General features: G+C 38.9%; 1 protein-coding gene across 1 annotated transcript in view; it reads left to right on the forward strand.

The window, feature by feature from the left end:
* LOC131130900 (guanine nucleotide-binding protein G(o) subunit alpha) overlaps positions 1-19,959 on the forward strand; it is a 95,500-nt gene that overhangs the window by 74,693 nt on the left and 848 nt on the right. Inside the window, exons 5-7 of the mRNA XM_058075015.2 lie at positions 6,392-6,520; positions 8,136-8,265; positions 18,420-18,573. Coding sequence (XP_057930998.1) covers positions 6,392-6,520; positions 8,136-8,265; positions 18,420-18,573 — 413 coding nt within the window. The remainder of the gene's footprint in view (positions 1-6,391; positions 6,521-8,135; positions 8,266-18,419; positions 18,574-19,959) is intronic.

Here is a 19,959-nt window from a genome sequence, read left to right on the forward strand (position 1 = left end):
ACACCACGTGTAATGATAACATTTCATAACAAAAATATTATACTCAAAATAATTGGGAGTGCATTGGTGTGCGTCGTGGACATAAATTTAAATAACTTACTATGAGAAAATGGCCTTTCTGGTTTATGGTAGTGCTTGTTTACGTTGCTTGTCTATAAAAATTGCTTGTCTATGTTCAATTAAAATAGAATAAGAGTTTTTTTTCTCATGAAAGACGAGAATCTAACCTTTCTTTTGGTGTATACCATGTCTATATAGCCTTAGAAACCAATTGTCTATAGGTATGAATATGAGTGTGAATGGTTGTTTGTCTATATGTGCCCTGTGATTGGCTGGCGACCAGTCCAGGGTCTCTTGCTCGAAGTCAGCTGGGATAGGCTCCAGCATACCCCCACAACCCTCATGAGGATTTGACATATAAAGTACTATGTCTATATATTGAATGTTATATATATATATTGAATGTTACCTGGCTGCACGGCGGTCGAGTGGTTAGCGCGCAGGAGACCATGGTTCAGTTCCACCCTCGGCCATCTCTGTGCATCCCCGTGCATGCGTGGGTTTTCTCCGGGTACTCCGGTTTCCTCCCACATTCCAAAAACATGCTAGGTTAATTGGCGACTCCAAATTGTCCATAGGTATGAATGTGAGTGTGAATGGTTGTTTGTCTATATGTGCCCTGTGATTGGCTGGCGACCAGTCCAGAGTCTCTTGCCCGAAGTCAGCTGGTACTATGTCTATATATTGAATGTTACATGGCTGCACGGCGGTCGAGTGGTTAGCGTGCAGACCTCACAGCTAGGAGACCAGGGTTCAGTTCCACCCTCGGCCATCTCTGTGTGGAGTTTGCATGTTCTCCCCGTGCATGCGTGGGTTTTCTCCGGGTACTCCGGTTTCCTCCCACATTCCAAAAACATGCTAGGTTAATTAGCGACTCCAAATTGTCCATAGGTATGAATGTGAGTGTGAATGGTTGTTTGTCTATATGTGCCCTGTGATTGGCTGGTGACCAGTCCAGGGTGTACCCCGCCTCCCATGCGACCCTCGTGAGGAAAAGCGGTAGAAAATGAATGAATGAATGAAACTAACACACCCTAGGCTAGGTGCCTAGGTAGCTACTAGCCAACTAGTGAGCTTCATTTCCTGCCATAGAAGGATTGAGCTGTCATGCAATCAACCTTCCAATACATCCTCCCTGGTGATGTTTCTATAAGATGGTTTTAAATGCTCTTGGTGGCCCTCTGGTGGCCACAGGTGCCTCTTGCAAGGCCCCTGATGTACTGAAGCAAATCAGCTATGACATTTGAAGATGACTTGTAGTCTCACAGGAACATCATGAACACTGGGCTGTGCTTGCAGGGAGTGGCATCATTGTGTACAAACCACATGAATAAATGAATAGAACTTCAGCTTCACTGGAAAGTAAAACAAAGCAATATGAGGGCAGCATAAAATTACAGTAAATTACAGGGAATAAATAATATGACATAAAAATTAAATTGAATGACTATATTGAACGCAAAGAGGTATTTATGTTTATTATATTTACATGTCGGGGCTGCACTGTGGATGAGTGGTTAGCGCAGAGGCCACACATCTAGGAGACCTGAGTTCAATTCCACCCTCGGCCATCTCTGTGTGGAGTTTGCATGTTCTCCCCGTGCGTGCGTGGGTTTTCTCCAGGGAATGAATATTTATGAATTTACATGTCTTGAAGAACAATTACATACATTTATAAAAACATCCACACTTTGTGTGAGTCCACATCCACATGAACGTGTGTTCACAAGCACACAATGTGTGTGTGTTAAATGTCACATTAAAGATTGATGCAAACTTCCTGTCGCTGCCCGTGGAGCCTATATGTGTGTGTGTGTGTGTGTGTGTGTGTGTGTGTGATTCATCTGATCACAGATAGGTTAACATCTATCATTTATCATCACATCTTATGTCATCTGTGCTTTAAATAATGTTTACTTAGTAAAGGTTCGACTTGAATTTGGAAGGTCCTGCACGGAGAATGTACATAAGTAGCGTACATCGCAGAAAGCAGAAGGTTCTATTCTGAGAGCACTGCCTGAAGCCCCCATCTTCCTCTTTTTACAAATGGCAGCATGTTGGCCTATTTACCACAATGCACATATGATTATGTACATGTATGGCATCCTTCCCTTTTGTGCTGTTGAATAGGCAGATGTAGACCCCGGACCACCATCATGTGATGAATTCTTGCTGATTCTTCAATAAAGGCAGCAACACACTTATCACTTACTCACGATATATACATGGCTTCTTCGTCTAAATTATTAGAAGAGTGAGGCTGATTTCAAATTAAATTACCGTAGAATTCCATCTTAGTAGATAGCACCCTTTGTTTGAACCGAGTCAACGGAAATAGTACTAAATACATTACGTTCAGGCTGCAGGGTCGGATTGGAATCGCACTTTACGTGGTTGACACACCCTAGAAACCTTGCAATCCTACACATACTTGTGTTCCCAGCATCACTCGTCAGTTGATGTTAATGTAATTCGACATTCGATCAAACCTATTTAAGATTTGTCAGATCAAAACACAATCGCGGGTTGCACGGTGGTCGAGTGGTTAGCGCGCAGACCTCACAGCTAGGAGACCAGGGTTCAATTCCACCCTCGGCCATCTCTGTGTGGAGTTTGCATGTTCCCCCCGTGCATTTGTGGGTTTTCTCCGGGTACTCCGGTTCCCACATTCCAAAAACATGCTAGGTTAATTGCCGACTCCAAATTGTCCATAGGTATGAATGTGAGAAAATACCCATGGTACTTCTTAATATACATTTATATTTCGATTGATATTTGTATTGAAGGGCTGCACGGTGGTCTAGTGGTTAGCGCGCAGACCTCACAGCTACGAGACCAGGGTTCAATTCCACCCTCGGCCATCTCTGTGTAGAGTTTGCATGTTCTCCCCGTCCGTTCCAATGCCATTTCTAAAGCTTACGGACTCCAGCAAACCACAGTGAGAGCCATTATCCACAAATGGCAAATACATATATGGAACAGTGGTGAACCTTCCCAAGAGTAGCCGGCCAATCAAATTGACCTAAAAAGAGAGCAGCAACGACCCATACAAGAGGACAACATGACAAACAGGCAAAAAAAAAAGCGGTTAAAGTGCAGGCCTCACAGCTAGGAAACACGAGTTCAATTCCACCCTCGGCCATCTCTGTGTGGAGTTTGATTTTCTTAAAATGCACTCGAGTGTAAGGTTACATTTTTCTCAAATTTTCAATAGGTTACTATCGTTTTTTCAGAAAAAAAGATCATTTATTAGAAGCCAAAGAATACATCTTAACCAGGGGTGCTAATAATTATGGAGAAAGAAAAAAAAACTTCAGTGGCCGTCCTGTTTGTGTCCCGTGTCTGTGTAAACAAAATAAGCTAGTCATAAAAAATATCTTCCATATGCAGTTAAAATGGCATCTAATCACAAGCATAGCATTATAGTTTGTTGACAATTTTGTGTGCAGAGGCACTCCATTAGAAAAGTTCAATTTCTCAATTTCTGGGCAAAATTGTCCATTGATGTATGTAAATAAACAGGTTTTTTTTTCCCTTTATTTGGGCAAATATATGAAACATTACAGTGCATTTCTTACATCAATCAAAATATAACTTTCTATTATTTACATTTGTATTCAACTATCTGATAACAAGCCCAAAAGGAGTAGGCTGAAGCAAAAGCTTATAAATGCCGACCCCTTTTTGCAAGATATAATCATGTTCATGCCACTGTCTTGTTTTCCCCTGTTATTATTATCATTGTAATATTATTATTATTATTATTATCATTATTGTTATAATCTTTATCATTATTACCATCATTATAATCATCATTAATATTACCATTTTCATCATTATAGTTAACAATTTTTGATTTGTTTTCATTTTTAATGATTTAATTTTACAGACTTCATTGCTTCTTGTAGAGTGCTGTATCATTTCTGAATATTTTCTGAAATCCGTAGTCTTTGTTTGTCAATTTATTAGCCCATTTTTTTGTGACATTTACTTATTTTCTGGATTGCATGTGTCTAATCTTGTGCATTAAAAAACAATATTGGGTTGGGTTAACTTTGTGTGCATTTTGCAAAATGAAATCAGAATATTATCTTAGAGCTTTCTTTCATTCAGTTTCTCTCCAACCCTCCTTGCTCTTACGAAGCTCTACGAAATCTAAACCATATTCCTCTCTGTACAAATCGATAAGCACTGAAGCTGTAGACGTGTGTAGCTGTAGACTAACCACTTCCTGTTCATCATCCAATTCGTCATCTTTTATCTTGTGGAGGTAAGTCACTTTGTCAACTATGAATAAAAGCTTCACACCCATGGCACCAGATGGATGTGCGTGGGTACATTGTCATCCATCTTCCCGTGTAACTATCTGTCATCTCAGGGCAATTACAATATAAATAATTCTATATGTAAGCAGCAGACAGAGGCTCTGCTGTGGTCTTCAAGGATGATCGGGATGGAATTCGATGAGACTTCGTGGGTTGACCTAGATTTTTGTCTTAGGGTGTGGACCTCGGAACAAAAGTGTTAGAATGAATATAGTATTAGTTATCACTCTTATATCCATTTGCTTAGACAATAGAAAGTGTTTGAATGTGCTGAAGAGGGAATGTTCCTGTGACCCTGATCAGAGAGCCCCAGGTCCTGGAGGTGCCAGGATGCTCCAACAGCGACCCTGCATATGCTCATGTTAATCCTGCAAGAATGTGTCAAGATAAGAACTCATAAAACAATAAAAGTAATCACTCTCACATATACACACACATAGACAAACCAATACAGCTCGTGCAACTGCCCCCCCCTTAGAGTTCCACGACCATGTAGTAGAGACCCCCGAAAAGAGAATAACTGCATAGTCAGAGTGGAGCGGCATGTCACTGGGTATGTGGTTTCACTCTCCTCGGTGCGAGTAACTTTGAATATTGTTGTCTGTCTCTTCTGTATTTCGGTATTTAAGTGTTTTTAAAAGTGTCACAGGAGTTTGAACCTGACATCAGGTGACGAAAATACTACATAATAATACTGTGAAAGCGAGTGGCATGTCACTGGGTATGTGGTTTCACTCTCCTCGCTGCGAGTAACTTTGAATATTGTTGTCTGTCTCTTCTGTATTTCGGTATTTAAGTGTTTTTAAAAGTGTCACAGGAGTTTGAACCTGACATCAGGTGTCGAAAATACTACATAATAATACAGTGAAAGCGAGTGGCATGTCACTGGGTATGTGGTTTCACTCTCCTCGGTGCGAGTAACTTTGAATATTGTTGTCTGTCTCTTCTGTATTTCTGTATTTAAGTGTTTTTAAAAGTGTCACAGGAGTTTGAACCTGACATCAGGTGACGAAAATACTAAATAATAATACTGTGAAAGCGAGTGGCATGTCACTGGGCATGTGGTTTCACTCTCCTCGCTGCGAGTAACTTTGAACATTGTTGTCTGTCTCTTCTGTATTTCTGTATTTAAGTGTTTTTAAAAGTGTCACAGGAGTTTGAACCTGACATCAGGTGACGAAAACACTACATAATAATGCTGTGAAAGCGAGTGGCATGTCACTGGGTATGTGGTTTCACTCTCCTCGCTGCGAGTAACTTTGAATATTGTTGTCTGTCTCTTCTGTATTTTGGTATTTAAGTGTTTTTAAAAGTGTCACAGGAGTTTGAACCTGACATCAGGTGACGAAAATACTAAACAATAATACTCTGAAAGCGAGTGGCATGTCACTGGGTATGTGGTTTCACTCTTCTCGCTGCGAGTAACTTTGAATATTGTTGTCTGTCTCTTCTGTATTTAAGTGTTTTTAAAAGTGTCACAGGAGTTTGAACCTGACATCACGTGACGAAAATACTACATAATAATACTGTGAAAGCGAGTGGCATGTCACTGGGCATGTGGTTTCACTCTCCTCGCTGCGAGTAACTTTGAATATTGTTGTCTGTCTCTTCTGTATTTCTGTATTTAAGTGTTTTTAAAAGTGTCACAGGAGTTTGAACCTGACAAAAAGTTGGGAATCGAGCCTAACCGTGTTCTTTATTTAGTGTAGTCAATTTATGCTCAAAGACTAGGTGGGACACACATCAGCCAGATCAGGAAAGACTGAGAACTCGGTGCAGTATCTTATCTATTTATCCTCAAAAGCAGGTCAATTGACAATCGTTAGGATACGATGGATTGGGGCCTCTGCCCACCAATCATGGTTATTAGGGTGGTATCACCTGTCCAACCTACTCGGACCACAAGGGTGCATATATTCACGATGGTCTTTAGAAATAACAGTATTTTCATTTAAATACATGAAACTCACTGCTTGGTAACAATCTGTCTCTTCTTTCTTGTGCAGCTACCTTGACAGCCTAGATCGGATTGGTGCTGCAGACTACCAGCCGACAGAGCAGGATATTCTGAGAACCAGGGTGAAGACTACGGGGATTGTGGAGACACACTTTACCTTCAAAAACCTCCACTTTAGGTACGACTGATAGGGATTAGTGAGTACATTAGAGACGGATTTAATTTGACTATCAAATTCCTTGCGTGTATACATATACTTTGCACACACACAGTATTGATACTCACTAGCATCAACATTGTGCCTGGTGTATCCAATATAGACGGATTTTCATACATAAGCCTTATGAATTTTAATCAAATAATAATCAAATAATCAAATTGGTTGGACTAATTGGAGAGACTATGTCTCTCAACTGGCCTGGGAACACCTTAGGATCCGGAAGGTCTGTTAGCATTTGGAGAGTTTGTTGGTAATGGTAATGGTAATGGTAATGGTAATGGTAATGGTAAAGGTAATGGTTTTATTTCATTTGAACATGCATCAGATTACAATTGAATGCATCACATAATCAGTTCACAGTTCCACATTTCCAAAAGGAGTAGGAAGAAGCAGAGCTTATTAAATCCTACCCCTCCATCTGGTACTTTTACAATCAGTAACTGTTACATTTGTTCACTTCCTGCTTTCATAATATAGTTTGAGTTTTTTTTTTGTTTTTTTTGTCACGTACCAAAGTACGAGACAAAAAACTTAAAAAAAGAGGTTGCAGGTTAGAATGATCTCACCACCAATAATGATAACATAATCATCATAATAATAATGATATAAATAATAACTGCTGCAACCATAATATACATATATTTCAACACAAACACATTTTATTTGTCTTAAATTGCTTATTTTTGCAGATTATAGATACTATATTGTGTAATATGAATGTAAAAAGTGACTATAGGGGTGTTATTTAATGTCTAGACAGCTTTAATAATGTTAAAAACACATACTTAGAAAGTTGTAAACCGGGCTTTTATGCTATAAATATGAAAATATTCAATTTATCTAGAAGAAAATGTACTTTTTGTTGTTTTTGTTGACTGGAAAGGAAACACCTGGCAATAGGTCTGCTGTCCATACTAGATTTTTTTTTTACGTTTTTTGTGCTTTCTTGACTACACTTCGGAGAACACGCGGTTGCCTAGCAACAAAGTCATCAAAGAAAAAGCCAAATGACGCCAGTCCTTGGAAATTCTCTCTGACAAATGAGAAGGATTTGACATTAGTTGGCATTGAACGCTGTTCAAAGTCAAAGCTGATGTTTGTGAACATCTTGTTTTGCACTAAAACACACACAGATAAAAGGTCTGATTCCGTGGATGACGACGGAAGTTAAAACAATATTCATATTTGAGAGAATTAAAGCAATAGCAGGTGATATTTACATTTGTTGATTAATTGGATCATCGATTAATCTTTGATTCTTCAATTAACTGATGCCACTTTACTTTGATGTTGCAGAAGCACCTGCATGCTGTATGCTTTAAGCACACTTGCATGTTTATGTGACGCTGGGGAAACTTAAACAGGGAACAATTAGTTCCGCTTCTGCTTTATTAATAGGAACCAAAAATGAAATGATGCATAAATACAAACTACTAATGTGAGATAGTTCCACAATTCAAATTCCCTGTGTAACTTCCATCCTAACAAAAGTATTAGTACCATGCAGGTAAACAACTGAGCTTAAATTACTTGTACGTTTGTGTAAAGTTGCATTTTGCTCCCTGTCCATCAGGCTCTTTGATGTCGGAGGTCAGAGGTCAGAGAGGAAGAAGTGGATCCACTGTTTCGAGGACGTCACTGCCATCATTTTCTGCGTCGCGCTCAGCGGATATGATCAGGTGTTGCACGAAGACGAGACCACGGTGAGGACACACGCTTGCATAAGTCTAATCTACCTCACAATCACAATATCATCACAACGTGTTACGCAAGAGCCACGCGACCTGGTTTAAGTGCTCCATCCCATTTGTTTTTCTCCCATGTGGCTCTCGGGTAGCACATGTGTCATGTCGACTATGATAGTTTTTTTTCTCTGAATATTATTTTTCTTTTTCTGAATGTTTTTGTTCTTGGAAAATTCTATTTTTGCTGTTGTTTTGTTTGTAATTATATGTTTAGAACGTGCAGAGAACCTACATAAATAATAGACCCCTGGCCACATATTGGGGACCACTGGTCCAAGCAGGAAAAAAACACATTATTTTTTCCAATCACATAAGCTTGGAATTGGGTATTTAGTGCTGTAGTTTGATGCAGACGTTTATGCTGCTGTGGAGTTGATAAAATGTATTTTCACATTGTGGTATAATACTGATAGAATACTGACTTTTAGCTGTATATTACATACATACATACCTGGTCTGGTCTTGGGGTTCAGTTCTTGCTCTTAAAACATTATATACATTATGAAAAATTAGAAAAAAATTAATTATGAAAAACAAGTAATTAGTCATGATAATTAATTAGTACACAATTAATTAATTTTTAACTCGGTTGTGAGATCGGCTGATACCGATCATTTTGTGATTGTCTTTGAAAGACGTTTATAAAAATAGGGCGATCACATGTTTTTGAACTTGTTTAGCTGCACAGTGGTTGAGTGGTTAGTGCGCATGCCTCACAGTCAGGGTACCCGAGTTCAATTCCACCTTCGCCCATCTCTTGTGTGGAGTTTGCATGTTCTCCCCGTGCATGCGTGGGTTTTCTCCGGGTACTCCGGTTTCCTCCCACATTCCAAAAACATGCTAGGTTAATTGGTGACTCCAAATTGTCCATAGGTATGAATGTGAGTGTGAATGGTTGTTTGTCTATATGTGCCCTGTGATTGGCTGGCGACCAGTCCAGGGTGTACCACGCAGCTGGGATAGGCTCCAGCATCCCCCGCGACCCTCGTGAGGAAAAGCGGTAGAAATTCTGTTCTACTTTATTAGCCATTATGTACCCCGCCTCTTACCCTAGGTCAGCTGGGATAGGCTCCAGCGTACCCCCAGGACACATATGTGAATATCTGCTTTTATAAATGGAATATTTTCCTCATTACACATGTTGAACTTGTGTCGGACCTTCTAAAAGTATTGTTTTAACATTATTAGAGCCCTCTTGATGTGATTTAACACCCCTATAGTTACTTTACACTCTAATTACCTCTCAGCTAATGTCATGTTTCTGATTTCACCACTAACTCATTGAAATTGAACCAACAAGGGCTGCATGGCGGACGAGTGGTTAACACGCAGGCCTCACAGCTAGGGGACCCGAGTTCAATTCCTCGCTCGGCCATCTCTGTGTGTGGAGTTTGTATGTTCTCCGGGTACTCCGGTTTCTTCCCACATTCCAAAAACATGCTAGGTTAACTGGCGACTCCAAATTGTCCATAGGTCTGAATGTGAGTGTGAATGGTTGTTTGTCTATATGTGCCCTGTGATTGGCTGGCGACCGGTCCAGGGTGTACCCCGCCTCTCGCCTGAAGACAGCTGGGATAGGCTCCAGCACCTACTGCGACCCTCGTGAGGATAAGTGGTAGAAAATGAATAAATGAATGAATGAACTTGTTTATCTTAAAAAAGACCTTCACCTTTGTGTCTACCTTGATGATTTACTTCCATAGAAGTAATATTTTAACTAAAGGTTACTTATTGTGTGTGTACTGCGTAACATCATGGTGTCGAGTGATTATTTTAGGTGGCACTGTGAAGCAAATTACTGTTTTCTGTATTGAAATAGAACCTGATAAGAAAATGGATATTTACATTCTGGAAAGGTGTATATGGGCATACTCACTTCCTGTCAAAATATATGCTGTGTTTGCACAATTGATGTCATGCGACCTAAAACAAACAAGCTCATTTGAATATGCTCTGCACCGGATGATATTTATAGGCCTAACATGTATCCGCTGAGAATTAATGCTCAGTAGTTGCTCTATTTACGCAGATGCCTTCCTGCCTCCTTCTGAGTTGAGAGAACCACATAGCCGACTCTCGTGTGAGAGCCCGTCATGGGTTTGATGGAGACGGTCGATATCTCTGAGGCTGTAAACAACGCTGGTATTTTTGGCATAGTGATGGTCATGTTTGATAGTGGACAATGTTGTAACAATCTGGCACAATGTCAATTCATGCACTTAGAGCTTGATGGAAAAACAGCTACACGGGTTATGTTTAAATAATTATTGCACACTTTCTGTACATTCTATCAACTTCTTTTCACTTCTCATCTATCACCGTGTTTCTCTGCAGCTAGCTGGGTTAGCACTGTTAGCGCTTCTATCTCATGTTCCCCACGGTAAACATGGTTAATGCCGTCTTTTAAGACCTTTATACTGTCTTTTTCTCATCTATCACTGTGTTTCTCTGTAATATAAATATAATAAAATTAATATTTTTTAGCTTAAATTATTAGCAAAGTAACTAATCACCAGGAAATGTAACAATTTATTTCCTTATTTGGCTGAATACGTTAAATGATTCAAATAGACACTTAAAAAATACATTTTGTAATATTTTCTCTATAATATAAATATAATAAAACTAATATTTTTCCCACACACTGTTGCTCATATTAGCTTAAATTATTAGCAAAGTAACTAACTAATCACCAGGAAATGTAACAATTTATTTCCTTATTTGGCTGAATATGTTAAATTATTCAAATAGACACTTAAAAAAATACATTTTGTAATATTTTCTCTATAATATAAATATAATAAAAATAATATTTTTTTCCCCACACACTGTTGGGTATATTAGCTTGAATTATTAGCAAAGTAACTAACTAATCACCAGGAAATGTAACAATTTATTTCCTTATTTGGCTTTTGTAATATTTTCTCTATAATATAAATGTAATAAAAATAATATTTTTCCCGACACACTGTTGGGTATATTATGTTAAATTATTAGCAAAGTAACTAATCACCAGAAAATGTAATGATTTATTTCCTTATTTGGCTGAATACGTTAAATGATTCAAATAGACACTTAAAAAATAAATTTTGTAATATTTTCTCTATAATATAAATATAATAAAAATAATATTTTTCCCCACACACTGTTGGGTATATTAGCTTAAATTATTAGCAAAGTAACTAATTAATCACCAGGAAATGTAACTATTTATTTCCTTATTTGGCTGAATATATTAAATGATTCAAATAGACACTTAAAAAAATAAATTTTGTAATATTTTCTTGGTAATATAAATACAATAAAAACAATATTTTTTTTCCCACACACTGTTGGGTATATTAGCTTAAATTATTAGCAAAGTAACTAACTAAGCACCAGGAAAAGTAAGTATTTATTTCCTTATTTGGCTGAATACGTTAAATGATTCAAATAGACACTTAAAAATATATATTTGTAATATTTTCATCTATTGCCATTCATTCTTCAGTGCAGAAAAAAGCTTAATTTGGTCTCCTTTTTGGGATTTATCACCTGTGTTGGCACTATCGACAGCCGCCTTCCTAGCTACTAATTTAGTTGAGTCGATGTGGGAGGTTTCATAAGATTCTAATTACTTGGCATCGACCTGAAGAGATACTTTGCCCTGGAGCAAAGATATTTTATTCGAAACTGGACACAGGTGATCCCTTTTCACTAATTGTGATGCTACAGGTATCGACTAGCTGGATCTCCGTAGTCCATCAAAGGTGATGACGATTTGTGCAAAACATTTACATTGCATTATACATTTAGGATGTTTTTTCTTATCTAAAAAGCCAAATGTCATTGACTAGTGATAACTTCATGATAACTCATTCAATCCTAGACATTTTTCAAAAAACAACCCCTTTAGTATCAGCTATTTTACACAATAATGTATATTTTTCAAGGCACACAAAATATTGTGTTCTGTGGCTACATAAACATGGAACGTACCATCAGAAAAAAGTTTTTCTTTCTACTAGGACTGGGCAATATGGACTAAACCTCAGTAGTCTCGGTAGTCACATGTTTGATGCCGTCTTTGAAGACCTTTATACCGTCTTTTTCGCCATTCACTCCCGCGATTGGAGCTTCTCCACCTCCATATTTCCGTGAGGATATCCGATCATTCCACATAGCAAAGGGATGCTAACAGATGTTAACAGCTGCTAACAGCTGCTTCCAAGTGTCAACAATGGTCCAAGCAGCAAGCTCCGAACGTAATAAGATGAAAATGTATAGCTGTACATTTGCTTAAGTGGTCGGTATGGCACAAAACAATAAGGAAGTCATAAATAAAGCACTATTAAACACTAAAAAAGCTGCAGGAGACACAGAGCTGTTGTAATTAGCTTGTACTCAGGCGGGGCCTGAAAAATGAGACCTCCGCATCAAATCCAGTCTATATTGATGTGAATGATACGCTTGTTTTTGATATTGTAGTATCAAGAAATATTGATATTTAAAAAAATATTCATTCATTCATTTTCTACCGCTTGTCCTCACAAGGGTCGCAAGGGTGCTGGAGCCTATCCCAGCTGTCTTTGGCCGAGAGGCGAAGTACACCCTAGACTGGTCGCCAGACAATCACAGGGCACAGGGCAGACAAACAACCATTCACACTCACATTCATACCTATGGACAATTTGGAGTCGCCAATTAACCTAGCATGTTTTTGGAATGTGGGAGGAAACCGGAGTACCCGGAGAAAACCCACGCATGCACGGGGAGAACATGCAAACTCCACACAGAGATGGTGGAATTGAACTCAGGTCTCCTAGCTGTGAGGCCTGCACACTAACCACTCGTACACCATGCAGCCTAGGACATAGGAATGTTTCAGGAAAATCTCTTAACAAGAAAAGGGTGGGGAAAAAAAAGTTGTGAAAAGATACATTTCAAACATAACTTTGACACATTTTTTTTTTACTTTTGTGACAGGTCAAATATCTAAGGAACTATACCACAACATAAACAACACAAAAAAGGGTTGTTTTACACCAAAATAACAAGTTTTTTACAAATATAAATTAAATTTTCAACATTTGGAACTAAACTATTCTACCTATGGACAATTTGGAGTCGCTAATTAACCTAGCATGTTTTTTGGAATGTGGGAGGAAACCGGAGTACCCGGAGAAAACCCACGCATGCACGGGGAGAACATGCAAACTCCACACAGAGATGGCTGAGGGTGGAATTGAACCCTGGTCTCCTAGCTGTGAGGTCTGCGTGCTAACCACTCGATCATCATGCCGCCCATATATAAGTAGGTCTTTGGCATTAAATTAGTTAATATACATATATTAGTTAATATATAGAATTTACATTTTTTTGTGGGTAAAACAAGATCTCTCTATTGATGTACATGCAAGACACACAATTTCTCCATTTTTTCTTGCTGTTGAACAACCTTCTACTTGTCACAACTTGACAAGCAGCCGCACGGGTTCCTGTTCTGACAGACGCTTTGCGGGGGCAACTGTTTACCTCCCTCTTTTCATTCAGCATTGGAGGTGGTTGTGTGTGTGTGTGTGTGTGTGTGTGTGTTGAGTGGGAAAAAGCATGTTTGCAGCATCTTTGCTACCTTTTTCTCCACCTGCCAATTTTCACCATGGATGGACCTCTCATAAGTAGAACAGCAACTTCTCCAGATGTTCCACCCACAGACAGGTATGAACTCACTATGACTTCCCACTATGGTTTTCCTTCTGTTTGGGTATTACCGCATGCTGTATATCTACTACACTCATTTGTCACTTACAATCACTAAATTATTCATCAGAAATGTCTGCCATTGTTTATATTTTTCCCTAATCTGAAAGGAGTATATGATAATAATAATAACATGGTGATGATATTTAGAAAAACAATGAAATGAGCTATAAAATACATAAAATAGGTATGTATTTGTTGTTGCCTTTCATTCCATCTGTAAGATTGTAACCCAGCCTCATGTGATGAGATGCAGTGGCGGAAGTTAGAACAGAAACAGAACAGAACGTGGCAAAGTCGGTGAGCATGTGTGCAAATATGAGAACATCAGAAACCGACAAACAAGACCGTGGAAAGTAGATCAAAGAATTAGAATTCCAATTCCTTCCATTCTTCCTGTCTTCATCCTTTGGCATGGGAGGAATTGTAATGTTGTTGTCATGGTGTTACAGCGGAAGCAGACAAACAGTCCTTCAAAACACAAGACATTCTTGAACTTAAACTATATTAGGAAAGCAGGAAGTGAACAAATGAAATTAGAATTGAAATTGGAATTGGAATTAGAATTCCAATTCCTTCCATTCTTCCTGTCTTCATCCTTTGGCATGGAAGGAATTGTAATGTTGTTGTCATGGTGTTACAGCGGAAGCAGACAAACAGTCCTTCAAAACACAAGACATTCTTGAACTTAAACTATATTAGGAAAGCAGGAAGTGAACAAATGTAACAGTTACTGATTGTAAAAGTACCAGATGGAGGGGTAGGATTTAATAAGCTTTGCTTCTTCCTACTCCTTTTGGACATGTGGAACTGGGAACTGATTATGTGATGCGTTCAATTGTAATCCGATGCATGTTCATTACCATTACCAACTAGTTACAGCACAACAAATAAGATTTGACCACTCACATTTTATGTCATCTATCTCTGTTTATCTCAATAGGTGGAGACGAGTATTTGGAAGGAATCGCCTATGTTACATCTCAGTACAAGTCAGCCAATAAGGACGTTTCCTCCCATGTGACCTGCACATCAGCCAGCAGCAATATTCAACTGGTCTTTAACAGCACCACTGATGTCATCTTAGCCAATAGCCTGTATTGACGTCATTGACATTTCAGTGCAGTAGAATGCAACTGTAGCATCACAGAAACCATTACATACGTATACTGGAACCATTATACTGATGTTCGTGGGACCTCCATAAAACCAGTTAAGACCAAGTGTGATGACTCAAGCCGACACTTCTTAGATAATGCTTCAGTTGTGTGCTGCTTATGATGATGGTGCCTTATCCTTATCGGCCATATCTGCACCTGTAAGGAACATAAAAGATAAGGTAACATGGTTTAAAAAAAAAAAACAGTTTAAAATGTATAAATATGGTTAGAGCATTTAAGAGTAGTAATAGTTCATGTCATACATATAAAATTCAGTTGTAAAAGAAAAAAAGACACCCTACTATTTTTTATATGTTTGTGTCTAAAATAACCAAATCTCCATTGTTGGCGTTTGGGTGTAATACCGCAAGGTCCACTAGGGGGTGCTAGCAGCGATGGTGGTATAGAATGGGTGACAAAACGACAGAGGAAGAATAAATCCTGAGGGTGAATATACGTCAAGTCATCGTGGATTGTCTTCCTTATTCTGTACCACAGGTTAGTATAAAGTAGAAATAATTTATACAAACGACTGTAAAGTAAACAGCTGACTGCAAAGTGGTTTGTTATAAATGTTTTGTAGAGCATTTGAGCACACGTGAAATGGCTAACGGCTAATGCTAGCAGTCCTTAATGTATGGTGAATAGCATTAAGCAGGCTAACTGCAATATGTGAAATGTGTTCCTGAATGTGTACTAAAGATATGTGAAAAGTATACATCGGCTGTGGAAATTGTCACTCGATTGACATGTAAAGACAATGTCTTAACATCACAAATATTTAGCTGTTCATATGTTTGTTTAACCAATAATACTGGAAACAAATGGCCAACTGTTGGTGTAGTCATCTTATGAGATCTGAAGTGTTGTTGTCAACCTGGTCTCCAATATTCACCTTTAGGTTGTTTTTTCCACCAGAGTTGTGTTACTAGCTCTCCATTCTATTCCTCTTCCATTCTGTGGTCAATTAAAGTTAATTACATCTGGATGACAATATATTTTAGCATCTACTTCAGCACTAAAAGTGTCACATTGCACAAAAAAATGTATCGTGGACTATCATCTCCGAGGTTTTATTTCTAGAACCAGGCGGCTTTTGTCTTCTGCTACCATATATGGAGCGTCCTAATTAGAGACAGGGAGCTTCCTCAGGCAGTTATCAGGCTGCTTTGTGCGCTTGTATGTTGCTCTTTGTGTCTCTTGTGTGTTGACGGAGTGTGTAGTTGTTAACAATGTCTGTTGATGGTATAGGAAAGGTGTGTGTATGTGTGCGCTCGTGTTTAGACCGGCGGTGCAGTCGTCGAGGTAGTATCAGTGGATTAATTACCCAGAAGGGAACCTGTCTACCCTTTCCACTCACACAGGGGAACACATAGTACACACACACACACAAAGTCACAAATAGGAACCATAAAATGTCAGAACAACATTATTGCTGTTCAAACCAAGATAGAAAATGCAATACCAAAGTTTACACATGCGATAATGTGTTCATATTTTTGACTCTCTGGAATTGAGTACTGTATTTTCCGGACTATAAGTCACACTTTTTTTCATAGGTTGGCTGTTCCTGCGACTTATACTCCAGAGCGACTTGTAAATGAAAAAACTGTTTATGTTACATAAACACTGGACACCTTTTCTGTTTGTTTAGATTTTTTGTGTAGCTGAATAACCATTGTGTTAGCATATCTTACACCTATTCAGCCTGTTCTCTATTCTTTTATTGTTAGAACTTGCCTTCCAAGAGGACATAATGTCTGTTTTGGTCAAGTAGTTTGGAAAATAAATTACCCGCAAAAAATGCGACTTATACTCCAGTGCAACTTATGTATGTTTCTTTTCTACCGAATTATGCGTTTTTGGCCTTGTGCGACTTATACTCCGGAGCGACTTATAGTCCAGAGAATACGGTAGTTTGTAAAATAAATTACCCGCAAAAAATGCAACTTATACTCCAGTGCGACTTAGTTATTTTTTTTTCTGCCGAATTATGCATTTTTAGCCTTGCACGACTTATACTTCGGAGCGACTTAAAGTCCAGAAAACACGGTAGTTTGTCAAATAAATTACCCGCAAAAAATGCGACTCCAGTGCGACTTATGTATGTTTTTTTTCTACTGAATTATGCTTTTTTGGCCTTCTGCGACTTATACTCTGGAGCGACTTATAGTCCAGAAAATACGGTAATTTGTCAAATAAATTACCGCAAAAAATGCGATTTATACTCCTGTACGACTTATGTATTTTTTTTTCTGCCGAATTATGCATTTTTAGCCTTGCACGACTTATACTTCGGAGCGACTTATAGTCCAGAAAACACAGTAGTTTGTAAAATAAATTACCCGCAAAAAAATGCGACTCCAGTGCGACTTATGTATGTTTTGTTTGTACCGAATTATGCATTTTTGGCCTTGTACAACTTATACTCTGGAGCAACTTATAGTCCAGAAAATACGGTACGTTGTAAAATAAATTACCCGCAAATAATGCAACTCCAGTGCGACTTATGTATGTTTTTTTTCTACCTAATTATACATTTTTGGCCTTGTGCGACTTATACTTTGGAGCAACCTATAGTCCATAAAATACGGTACTCTGTAAAATAAATGACCCGCAAAAAATGTGACTCCAGTACGACTTATGTATGTTTTTTTTCTACCGAATTATGCATTTTTGGCCTTGTAAGACTTATACTCCGGAGCGACTTACGTATAGTCCAGAAAATACGATAGTTTGTAAAATAAATTACCCGCAAAAAATGCGACTTATACTCCAGTACGACTTATGGATGTTTTTTTCTACCTAATTATGCATTTATAGTCCAGAAAATACAGTAAATGGAATTATATTATTTCTTATGCTGCAAAATGTAGAAAGGACAAGGTCATGGGTACAAGCGGTGAAAATGAGTTTCCTCCGTCGGTGAATACCCAGGACACGTTGGTCTCTCACTCACATGTATTTACATGATGACAGTGCAACAACAATGTGACATGTAATGTATTCACTGCTATCCACTGATCTTACTGAAACCGTATTGAAATGATAATAAAGCACCACATGAGTAACTTCATCTGTGTGACTATTTCTGTCTCTTCTGTATGCTTTCATTTCTATTCAGAAGAAGGGATTTTTTTCTTCTTATTGAGGTCTTTTTATTTGTGTCTTTTGGAGTGCAAAACTCAGCATTTTTCCTCTCCTTTTCCACAGAATCGCATGCACGAGTCGCTGATGCTGTTTGATTCAATCTGCAACAACAAGTTCTTCATCGACACCTCCATCATTCTCTTCCTCAACAAGAAGGATCTCTTCGCAGAGAAGATTAAGAAGTCGCCACTAAGCATCTGTTTCCCTGAGTACACAGGTAAGAGTCCTTTCCCGAGATTGCATCAAGATTGAAGAAAAATATTGTGCAACAAGTGAACCTTTACGACCTTGATCTTGTTTAAAGGGGACCTATTAAGCTTTTTTTTCCACTTTTCTGACCTATAAATGTAGTTTGTGTTGTATTATCGTGTTAAACGTAGCCAGCATTTCACATAATGAGGTTTGCGTATTTGGAAGTGAGCCCTGAAAGAAGTTTAGGATGGCTTAAAACGCTCGGTTTCACTGAGTTTTGGGACGTCAAATGATTTTTTTTTTTTATCAGTGCCCTAACTGTTTATTTTGTGTAAGTAATGGAATAAAAGCAGTTGTCTTTGTAGCATTATAGAGTGTGCATACAGGGAGCGGATTTGGCTGTCCAGTCTCTACTTCCGGGTCAGATTCGGCATCCAACACATATGGCTCTATGTTAAAAGTTGACAATTTGAAATGATTAATCACTGTTTATTATCAACACCTATACCAGCGGTGGGAAAACTATGGCTTCGGGGCCACATGCGGTGCACCAAGCGTTTGAATCCGGCCCGCCAGTTGCTTTCTCATTATTTCAACTTTTAACATACAAACTGGCAATGTGACTTGCAACAACAAAACTCATTCATTCATTCATTTTCTGCTGCTTATCCTCACACGGGTCACAGGGGTGCTGGAGCCTATCCCAGCCGTCTTTGTGACAGGGGCCAGCACCCCTGATTCTGAATCCCCTGGGGAGATTACATTGACATAGCAACATTAATGCATTCATTCATTTTCTAACGCTTTTCCTCACGAGTGTCGCGTGGGTGCTGGAGCCTATCCCAGCTGTCTTCAGGCGAGCGGTGGGGTACACCCTGGACTGGTAGCCAGCCAATCACAGGGCACATATAGACAAACAACCATTCACACTCACATTCATACCTACGGACAATTTGGAGTCGCCAATTAACCTAGCATGTTTTTGGAATGTGGGAGGAAACCGGAGTACCCGGAGAAAACCCACGCATGCACGGGGAGAACATGCAAACTCCACACAGAGATGGCCGAGGGTGGAATTGAACCCTGGTCTCCGAGCTGTGAGGTCTGCGCGCTAACCACTCGACCGCCATGCAGCCTCAAGCAAAATTATAAGCATAAAATAGTGTGTGTTTAATATATGTTCTGGTCCCCCAAACAATTTTGTTAACTCAATGCGGCCCAAAGTCAAAATATTTGCCCACCCCTGTCCTATACCGACGAAAGTAGAAAGAAGGGTTCGGCAGCTCTCCGGAAGTCCTCGGGAGTGCTATGGACTGTGACCATTCACAGCAAAGTGTAATGAATTAAAACAGACCGTTTTGGAAATCCAAGGAAATACAGCCGGAATGGGTGTAGATTCCGGAAGATCTAA

Source organism: Doryrhamphus excisus, linkage group LG1, assembly GCF_037039965.1.
Source record: "Doryrhamphus excisus strain RoL-2023G ecotype Guam linkage group LG1, RoL_Dexc_Guam_v1.1, whole genome shotgun sequence".
NCBI lineage: Eukaryota > Metazoa > Chordata > Actinopteri > Syngnathiformes > Syngnathidae > Doryrhamphus > Doryrhamphus excisus.